Source organism: Danio rerio, chromosome 10 (genome assembly GCF_052040795.2).
Source record: "Danio rerio strain M-AB ecotype USA chromosome 10, GRCz13ab, whole genome shotgun sequence".
Taxonomy (NCBI): domain Eukaryota; kingdom Metazoa; phylum Chordata; class Actinopteri; order Cypriniformes; family Danionidae; genus Danio; species Danio rerio.
This window is the reverse complement of record NC_141030.1, coordinates 30,717,569-30,728,870: the sequence shown is the minus strand read 5'-3', so window position 1 is coordinate 30,728,870 and position 11,302 is coordinate 30,717,569. Positions and strand designations below refer to the sequence as shown.

The 11,302-nt window shown below is 34.7% G+C and overlaps 1 protein-coding gene across 1 annotated transcript; it reads right to left on the bottom strand.

Moving 5' to 3' along the window:
- wdr74 (WD repeat domain 74) lies at positions 1–7,045 on the bottom strand. The gene is given in 10 exon segments (NM_001076563.1): positions 1–444; positions 613–666; positions 880–1,022; positions 1,258–1,414; positions 4,178–4,279; positions 4,364–4,507; positions 6,265–6,328; positions 6,455–6,579; positions 6,667–6,773; positions 6,909–7,045. Coding segments are annotated over 10 exon segments (1,128 nt in total). The 5' UTR covers positions 6,970–7,045; the 3' UTR covers positions 1–273.
- Between the last annotated feature and the right edge of the window lie 4,257 nt (positions 7,046–11,302).

Genomic DNA, 11,302 nt, shown 5'->3' with positions numbered 1-11,302 from the left:
TTTTTGACATTCAACTCTGTTTAATTCAGAATTACAGTAACGGATGGGAAATTCACTAAAACTGTAAAGCCTTTAACATTTTTATACAATTAAAAAAAGTTCATCTGAATTTCTCAATTCAGATCATTTTATGTTCAAATCCACTCCAGGAGCCAAAAAGATGACCTTTACATACTTTTACATATGTATTAAACAGTCTTTCAGGTTTAGCCACTGCTGATACAGTGACATAACATAAACTGTGTAGAAAATGCTAATAATGTCCATCAGTAATCACTTATTCACTTGTTTCCTTTTTTTCTTTCCATCTGCTCCAGTAACAGCTGCTTCGTCTTTCTCAGCGGCCCTCTTTTTTGTCTTCTCCGTCACTGTTTCCATGTTATCCCAAACTTCATCCTCTTCCTCTGCTTTCACCTCCTCTACATCTCCACTGTCACTTGATGACTGAAAGAAACAGAGCACATAAAGAGTCTTACGATTAACCAACTCATTAGGATGCAGCATAAAGTCATCAGCCAGAAAGCAACTTCCATTATTGCTACTGTTGATAAGCAGTTACATAAAAGCGAATCATCGAAATGATGCTCCCCCTGACACCAAACAGTCGCTTACCTCCAGATCTCTGCTAGAGAGCAGCACACAATTGAGTCGTGACTTCAAATATACCTGCACAGAAAAAAAAAACACGTTCATGAAATTACCATTTATACAAATGCGACACTGAGTGGGAGGCACTTCTGATTATATGATGCATGCAACCAGATGGAAATGAGAGGAGAAGGGCTATGCATGAACCAAAGGGGATTGGAAACAACAGAAAAAAGAACAAATGTGGCAAGACTGGAGAAAAGAAACCCAGTTTTTCTTGTGCATTCATACCTTGTGCTGTAAAGAGCGGTCCTCCAGGCTGTGTACTCTCAGAAAACGATCTAAACCACAAGAGGCCACCAACGGGAGGGAAGGATGGCACTGCAACCCCCGCACTGCCCCCGCCAGACCCTTAAAACACCCACGAACAAGCCCTGCAGGCAGATGGAGAAGTAAATGGGGTCAGACGAAACAACACACTCAGGAGTTCAATAATATTACACTGCACATACAGAGAGAACGGCTGGCCAGATACAGCCTTTATACTTGGAACAAACACAGATCCAGGGAGGAAAAAAAAACCCAGAGCAAATGGAGCTTCAGTTCAAAAACAAGCCTGCCTGAGAGGAAAAAAAAATAAACTGAGCATCCACCTACTGCTGTGCTTACCTTTCCGGAGGTCGAGGATGGCGAGCTCCCCGTGAGTGTTGCCCACGACCACTGCGTCCTGGCTAGCAGGAAGAGAGAGCGCTGTGAGCGGGTACTCTCCAAAATCTGCCTCCAACACCGGCCTCCTCTGAGGCGTCGAGGGGTCATACACACGCACCTGACGGAGGAGGAGTGGAACAAGATATTTTGAGTTGTGTTTGATCATGGATGTTTACCTTAAGACACAAAGGAAGACAGTGGCAAAGGGTACGGGATGGGCACTAAAAAACATTGGCTTACAAAACTTATAATAAAAAATGTCTCTGTTTTGTTGTAAAAAAAAAAACATATTGCAGAGGAAGTTCGCTCAATTTAATTTATTCGCCCTTCACTTGTCACAAACCGGTTTCAATTTCATTACTCTGTTAAACACAGAAGATACTGTGAATAATGTTGACAACCAGAAACCATTAACTTCCATGGTTTCAATCAATGACAGTCAATGATCAGCAAATTTTAACATTCTTCAAAATATTTTCTTTTGTGTTAAATAACAAAGAAAAAACTCAAAAGTTTGGAAGCACTTAAGGGTGAGTACATTTTCGCTTTTGGGTGCACTATCCCTTTTTAAAATCTCCATAACAACTTCACATTTTTGGTGAGGTCTGTAGATGGATGTTGATGGATTTAATCCTCATTTCACTAAAAACTAATTAAACAGTTACTTGTATACAAGCAGTATAATTGAATTCAAAGTTTTTCATAAATCGATGAATCAGAAAGTTCTGGAATTTGATCAAAGAATCCTGAAAACATTTAGAGGTTCCCACAAAAATAATAATAGCTCACCAAACAAAAAAAGGAGTTTCTTCTGTTAAACACAGAAGAAGATATTCAGAATAATAAGATAAAACCGGTAACCATTGATATCCATAGTATGAAAACAAATACTATGAAAGTCAATGGTTACCAGTTTCCAACATTTTTCAGAAGAAAGAAACTTAAACCAGTTTGCAATATTTAAAGGGTGAGTAAATGGTTACAATTTTTGTTTTGGAGTAAACTATCGCTTACAGCAACACAACTGTTCATAGCAGATAATACCAAGATAACTACATAACATTTAAGGAAGTCATTACAAGCCAAGGCTGCAATATGATGAAAAAATGAAATCTTTATTGTTGATTATTGATCTTGATACTGTAATAAAGATGAATAATAATGCTCTCTGTTTGGAAAAACAAAAGTTATCAGTCCTTGATGTTAGTCTAAAGCAGGTTATGCAAAAAAATTCCCTACAATCACTAGGGTTGGGTATCATTTGGGGTTATTTTGATACCAGTGCTAAATTGATCATTTCAAATAGGTACCAGAGCCAAAAATATGCCTAAAGCGATAAATTTGAGCCACAAAATAATAGTGGCTGACTCTAGAAAAACTTATTTGACAATTTGTTTTTAATCATTTTAATTGAAAAATAAATGGTTAAAATTATATTCTAATCTATGATTAACAATACAGTCAAGTGCTATTTGGGCTTTCCGCCTGGATTTTGCTTACCCAAAATCAAAAGCTTTCTAAATCCACATGCAGGGGTGTGAATGCAAAAGTTTGGTATCATTTTAAATTGCTCAAGTTTTCTTTTCAAACAGTACCTAAATTCGCTCCAAATGTAACATTGAAGTCATTCCTCCAACCCACAGTTTACATGCAGGGGACTTCTTTTCTTTCAAAACTAAAGCAGTAATAAAATACCTAACAAAATGTACAAAATATATTTTTGTAAACTAGTAATTCAATAATAATTAAATGATTTTTAACAGTGTTTTGCCTGAATTTTGTGGCACAACGTAGCATGCAAAATGTAGTGTGTTTGTGCAACAACATTGCAATAAAAATGGGAAGGTTTTCTTTTGCGCTTTTGAAAACAGATGACTGTTGTCAAAACAATTTTACTCAAATCAATTTTCTTTAAAATAATTAGAAAAAAAAACTTTGAATTTTCATTAAAAAACTGTTGAAAGTGATTCAAATAATTGTATATGTTGTCTGAGTTCAAATAAACCCCTTCTTAAAAAAGAGGCACTTTCTTTTTTTTCTGTGTGGTCGAGGTTGCTGTAACTAATTTTGTTGGTTTCTGCACATGTCAAATAATCATAGGAAAAAGAAAAATGTCTCGATCATAATCTATGCAAAAGTTATTCTATTCCTAACTGATGAGAGAACAGAACCACTTATGGGGTATTGGGCCAGAACAGACCTTAACAGAAATTAAATTAGGATATGTGGAGTAGGCTTCTTTTAATGGCATTCTTGAAGTGCAGTTCAGACACGTAAACACTGCAATCAAACTATTACTGTCATACAGGACTTTCTGCCGCATTTGGCAACAGGATATTCCACACACACACACACACACACACACACACACACACACACACACACACACACACACACACACACACACCTATCTAGTCAGTAAAGGACCACAGACACAGAAATATGAAATTTTTTTTTCATTCGCTGTGTGGTATCAAATTCAAAATCAAAAAAAAAAAAATTCTTCCACCAGTCCTTACTTCATACTCGCATTCAATACCTCAGTTTGTCCCGAATGAAAGTAAAACGACACTTTACTGTAGCCAACCCTAATAATCACCTAAACTGTAAACGTGATCTCTTATATTTATTACTCTTTGTGAGGGAATCTTAAAGAGTGCACATAAAAAAAGTACTTTCCAAACTTAAAATCTCTGATTGGTCACTGTATTCATCACATAAATGTTTCTGATTGGATAGAATGCTCCGGTAGTGGTTAGAATTTTGTGACAAGCCCCTGTTCATTTCCAAACTTTGTCTAGTGTAGATACAGGAGAAGAAACAACTATAGACAAACATGCATTCACAAATCTAAAAAGATTATAGTAATTATTTGACAAACCTTATGATGTCCAGTGCATGTGACTATTTTATCTGAATCTGCGATAAAGCTGATGTCTCTGACCCACACAGGTACTCGCATATCCAACCAGTCATGGGCTACCTGGTGGATTCATGAAAAAAGGAACAGCTTGTAGAATTAATCAAAACTACTGGGGCTTGAAAAGGCTACAGACTTTTGCCTTACATTTTTGGCTGTGAATATTGGTTTATCTGGTTTCTCCAGGTCCCAGACTTTCAGTGGGTTCTCTTTACCCCCTGTAGCCACATGATGGCGCTGTGACTGGTTCTGTCGCATTTTGCAAATGTCCTTTCCAACATTTACCTCCACCTAAGAACACAGATGGATGAGGGTGCTTGAGAATCTGATTTAATTACATTACAAGCTGATACACACCTATATAACATAATCACAAAATTGACCAGATCATTATAAATTATTTAATTCTAATCAACAATTAAAACGGTATTTCAAATTAAATTCAAGTTTATTTGTAAAGCACTTTTCACAATAACAGTTGCTTCATAGCAGGTTTAAAAAAGCAAAAATGCATTCACGGTGGTCATAAGTATACTGACCTTATTTATCCTTATTTATTATTTTAATTATTAATATTATTTAGGATACAGATCAGATCAAACTATTTAAACTGTTAAATGGCACCCCCCCCCCCCCCCCCCATCTTGTTTTGATCCCCCCCCTGTAATTGTGTAGTGTGTAAAATGTCCAATCTGGAAAGTTCCTGATTTGGAAAATCCATGTTTTGCTATAAGGTCAGGGGATTACACTTTACTTATTCAGGTTACCATATCCAAATTGATGTTGATAGTCGATTGGAAGACAGTATATTAAGTTTTTTGTTACTTTACAGTAGTGGTTTTCAAAGTGGGGGTTGGGACCCCCAGGGATCTCTTGGTAATTTCCAAAAATGTCAGGTGTTATTAAACAATTAGAATTAGCATATTTTAGTATTAGTTATTCATGTAAAACGTATGCTGGAACAGTTGGTAGTTCATTCCGCTGTGGCGACCCTTGATTAAGAAAGGGACTAAGCCAAAAAAAAAAAAAAAAAACAATGAATGATTGACCATATTCGGCCCACAGCCCTCTATCAAGTTTGGTTTTTGGTCCTTTATAGGAAAAGGTTTGGCCACCCCTGCACAAGAATAATGACACAGCAATGGTGCTAGTTGCGACAGATTGATTTTACGGCACAATGTTTAACCTTGCCACCTTTGTGGCAGTCACATATATTAAAAATAAAAGCCTTGACTGAATTTCTCCAAGTGGCGGTCTCCAAAAATGAAACTAAGAATAGTCTAAACATTGTGCTTACCATTCTCATTAATTGAGGTTAATGTTAAATTAAACAAAGGAATGACTATAAAAAATGATATGGTTGTTAGACTGTTGCACTTTGTTGTGTTGTGTTTATATAGTTTGTACTAGTGTGTGTGCACCGTTGTGTGCAATATTTGTGTTTATAACCACCTTCGCAAATAGTGGGGGTCATAAGTTGGTGGAATTGTTATTTTGGGGGTCATGAGCTGAAAAGTTTGGGAACCCCTGCTTTACAGTACCAAATAAAAACTTTTTTTTTTAAGTCTATCTTATCCAAATTTTCAGTGTAAAAGACAAATAAAGCCAGTTCTTGTAAATAAAAATGCATTGATAAATACAGCATTTTTTGTACATGTCTTGTTTATAATATCCCCACTTCATTGACATTAGCAAAATATTTTTGACTAATTTTATACAATAAAACCTAGCATGGCAAACTTTTCCTGTTTAATTTAATGTGTTCATTAAAGTATGTGGTTATATTTTTACATGAAAAAGGGAACATTATTTAACGCATATTTATTTTTTAACAAAATATTTTTGAAAGATTAAGGTAATTTTCCCTTTTTTAACTAAATGTGCTTTCTGTATTTATTTATACACAATATTTTTGTATGGGGACAGCCAAAAGGGCATATCTTGACTTTGAACCACATAGTAATTCTTATGAATAGCAAATAAATCATATTTAGCAACAATAAACATGCTTAAAAAAAGTTGTAGGTGGACAGAATTCTCTAACTTACAGTATCTGTACTGCCTTCCTTCCACACTTTCAGCAGTCCTGACTCCACACATGTTATCATGGAACTGGAAAAGCAGAAGAGAAAAATAATGTATAACTTCTACAGTACATCAATGCAAACCAACAATCCATTCATCAAATGATCAGTCCTTAAAGAGCAGAGCATAACATGATATTATATTATCAACTACCTGTCAGTGACGGCCAGTCCTGTGAATTTACCCTGTGAAGGATCTCCACACTCTTTAGTGGCTGTGAAGATGCCCTTATCTGTGCTGAAAGTCTTCACAGTGCCGTTCACACTGCCCAGCAACAACTGCAAACACACACAGAGATTAACAACGTCGGTCAGTCACTAAATGGTCATTTTGAAGTGTGTTTGTCCAGTATTTCTGCTTCTCACCTCTGATTCGTAAGGGTCTCCCCATGCCATCACACAGACCTCCTGATCCCGACTCAAACAGCTCATCTCACAGAAGTTAAACGCCTGCTTTTTGCGAAGACTCACCCCTTAAGGTGAAATACAGATTAAATTCATGGCCCTAAAAAATTTAAATGCCTGTCTGTTGCGCCAACTCACGTGTGCCAAACTAAACAGTGTGGTGAAGTGGACAACGTGTCGACAAAGAGACGAAAACAACTTACCTTTTAATATTCCGGTTTCTGAGCCCAGCCATATTGAGCATATTTGGCTTTTAGCAGCCATTTCAGTGGAAACGATTGATTCTGTAGTTTCTAGTTTAATGAAAACACAACCACGCTACTGTCACACACAATTCCGTCCGGGTGTAACTTACAAACTGAACCTTTAGTTCCGCTTCTCACAAAAAAGTGCGTCCGTTAAAATCAGTTGGATTATTATCGCTACATTTCATTGAAACATTTTAAAAAATCTCCATACGGAGTGTTTCTTATATAATTTAAGTCGTTTCGCTTCAACAGAAATAATGATGCAAAAATGCATGATGGAGAAGCAATGCGAGAAAGTCAAACATCTCCCTTCATGAAGGAAAGTCAAAGACGTTAATGTTACAACAATATACAACACAACAAGAGTGAGTAAATGATTATACAATAACTTACATTTCGTCTTTAATGTTTCTGTAAGCTCAAAAAATGTAATTTGACTACAAGTTATCAGTGGTGTAGCTAAAAAAAGGGGTGCCCAAACTTTTCCTTATCAAGGGCCAAAAACCAAACTTGATTGAGGCCCGAACTGCACTGTAAAAAAGTAGGGTTCCACACAGTTAATTCAGGTTGTGCCAACCCGAATTGATTAGGTTAACACCATCAAGTGGATTAAAACATACCTGTCAACATTGGGATGTGAAAATAAGGGATTTGCCCACCATAATAAGGACCCCCCCCCCTTAAAAATCCCCAAATTACTAAATATGTTCATCTGGAGCTTTTTCATTGTAAATAAATTGTAATATGTTTTATTATTATTATTATTATTATTATTATTTACGAAAGAAAACTAAATATAAACAGTAGCAGCAAATACGTTAGCAAACAGTTCAGCTTATTAAAATTAATAGCTATTATAATGAAACAGAATCAAGCTATCAATCTCATTAGCTCATTTCTCCACTGTATAACTCACACAATCTGATTAAAGAGCAATGAATGAATCTCTCATTTATTAAGTTTTTTTTATTACATTAAATAAGAGGTGTCACTTTAAAAATGCACACATCTAACGTTATAATGTAAGCATTCGACTGCTTTTCTAACTTTTTATGCTTATTTAAGAAGACATTAGTTGTGTTTGAAAAAAAAACCCACCAAGATAGACATCCTTATATGTTATTATTATTATCAATTATGTGTGTATGTCTCTTTAAACACGCACCCAAAAGCCAGACTTTCTCTTCACTTCAAATCCCGTGTACAGAATCCATTTGGGAAACAGCATCTGTTTATCACTATGGAGCACGTCAATGTACGCAAGTATAAGTACGTCAGTATATATATATATATATATATATATATATATATATATATATATATATATATATATATATATATATATATATATAATTTATTTATTTTTTACATTTTGTAATGAACTTATCATAATAAAACCATAATTCTTTTTTAACACAATGGAGATCATTGCCGGATACACTAGTAAAGCTGCACCAGCCTCTGCTGATGTCTTCTGCATTGTCTTCTATCCATCTGCAACAGTGTATTTTTAAAATCTGACTTATTTACAACATTTAATTAAAAAAAAATGTCATGCACGGCTGAAACTATTTCAGTTTTCAGCTGTTTTAAACAATTAAACAAACTACCACAAACAACAACACCTCTTCTAAGATGAGATGGCGGGCCAGATTAAAGGTTACCAAGGTGCAACTTTAGCCCACGAGCCGTAGTTTGGCCATCTCTGAGCTGAAGTAACAAATTACAAATACTAAAATGATTGTAATTGAGTAGTTTTTCTCAAGAATTGTAATTTACTAAGTAGTTTTAAAAATGGCCTTAAAAATAACTAAATGCACTAGTACAGAATGTTACGTTTTCACACACACATGCACAAATGGCATGTAAACGCATCAGCCTTTGAGAGCGCAATACTCATTACACTCCTGAGTACTTTAAAATAAAGGGCTACATTTTACTTTCAGTAATATTTACAACAAATACTTTTACTATACTCACATGTTTGGGCAAGTAATAGTACTTTTATTATGTATGTTTTTTACTCTTCCCACCACTGCATCAGCATTTTTGCTGATGATAAACCTGCTCATTATTATTCGTTTTATCATTTACAGAAACAAGAAGGTGCACTTATTTGGAAGGCTGCATTTATTTGACATGAAATAGACTACAGTTAAAAAAATACTGTGACATTTTATTACAATTTAAATGAACTAGATTCCCTATTAAGTACAATTCAAAATGTAATTTATTCATGCATAATGCAAAAGTGAATTTTCAGCATCATTACTCCACTCTTCATAATAACACAATGATTTGCTGCTCTATCCTCATTGTTCTCAATTAATTGTTCTTAATATTCATTATAAATAATAATAAGCATTTTTCAGATTAGTTTGATGAACAGCAGTTTTGTAAAATTAAATCCTTTTCATTTCTCAGAGATGGGTTGCAGCTGGAAGGGCATCTGCTGCGTAAAAAAATATGCTGGATAAGTTGGCGGTTCATTCCACTGTGGCGACCCCAGATTAATAAAGAGACTAAGCTGAAAAGAAAATGAAGGAATAAATAAATCCTTTTCAACATTGATGACTTTAATGGATATTTGCCAAATACACAACACAATACCAATCATTAAATTAGCTTAAAGTTCAGAAATGTATACTTTGTGAAATGTTTTCAATCACAGTTACTAAAAAGACGTTATTCTGAACAGCTGTAATTTTCTGGAAAAAAAATATCTCTAGATGACAACTCTTTTCGGTGAGATTTGGAAGAAATGTTATCAGGTCAACATGATATTGATCAAATATTAACATTTTACCCAAACCCACACTTAGTGAATAAACAGAATTTTCAAGTGATCTCTCTCTTATTTTTCCTATATGTCATGGCATTTCCTGAAGGATAGTAGCGAGAGGAAGCTGTTAAACTTGAATGGAGGGCATGTGGAAGAATCCACCAGATGGTACTCTTGGACTCCATTAGAAGAGCTTACGCATGGCGTGCTGGAGCAGATCTGTCAGAGGTGTTGTATGTGCTTTAGGATATCTGTCAGTTTTCCTGGAAAACAGCCTATATTTCTGCAGTAATGTAAAAGCAAACCGGAAGCTTTAATATCGCAATGAGTCACTGTCTTCTCCCCGAGGAGTTTGTCAATCAACCTTCAATAAATCCCACGCTTTAAACAGCACAAACAAAGATGCAGAAATTGTGTGGCTGATTTGAATACATTAGCAAAGAGAGAAAAATACCAAATTTCCTAAATATTGAAGATATTTGAAGATAGTTTTGGCACTATATGCAAATTAGGCATTATGTGAACTTTTTATTTCCAATTATGCTATTAGTATTAATAATAATAACCGGTATTATTATTATTATATTACACTTATGTTGCCTTTGTTACAGTGTTGTTAGATAAGTAGTGATTATTATTAATTATAATTATGTTTACTATTGTTACACTATTATTATTATTACTACTACTAAGGTGTGCTTGTTGCAATGTTAAGGCAAAATTAAGTACTATAGCAGGATGTTTGCCAAGTCTCAAAAAGTATTAAAAGTTGATAAATCAATGTAAAGAAATTTAAGGTGCTTAAAAAGTCTTAAATGCTGTTTTGCAAGGTATTAAATTTGATATAATTTTCTAATTTGCAATGTCTGGTTGTATGCTAAAGTTTGCCTGAATTAAATCTGTGAATATCATCCCACAGCAATTCGTAACTTTTTGATTTAGTGGCTAATTCGGATGAATTTGTAGGATCTAATTCATACAATGTAGTACGATTTGCTCATCACCTAATGACGGTTGGGGTTAAGAGTGAAGTTGGGTGCCACCGCTCCTTTTTAAATTCGTAGGAATTAGCCACTAAACTGACAAAACGTAAAATACTTAGGTTTCCTCGTGAGATCAGGCTGGAATATCAGGATGCTGTGTAGAAATTAATGAAATCCTGCTAGACGTGACATTATGCTTAATAGATTAGTTTACTACATTAATATTTAGTAAACATACTGTAAGTTAAAATCTTGCCTCGTCTTAAAATGTACGGAAAGAGTCTTAAGAAAGGTCTTAAAAGGTATTGAATTTCACTCTATGATTCCTGTATATACTCTGTATAGTGTTAGGATTGGTATTTGTAATTATGAATTGCTTGTAATTATACTGTTATTAGTAATTATATGTAACATTACAGCAAAATACTGTGAAATGACGTGTTACCTAAAATGCTATTATGATAATTGTGGTAAATATAAATCCAAGAATCCAGTTCTACTCAGTTAAAATGGTATAATCCCAGTAACTGTTTTACAGTTTTCATGTAGGACAGCAGTGATGACCAATGATTATCATGGCTTTG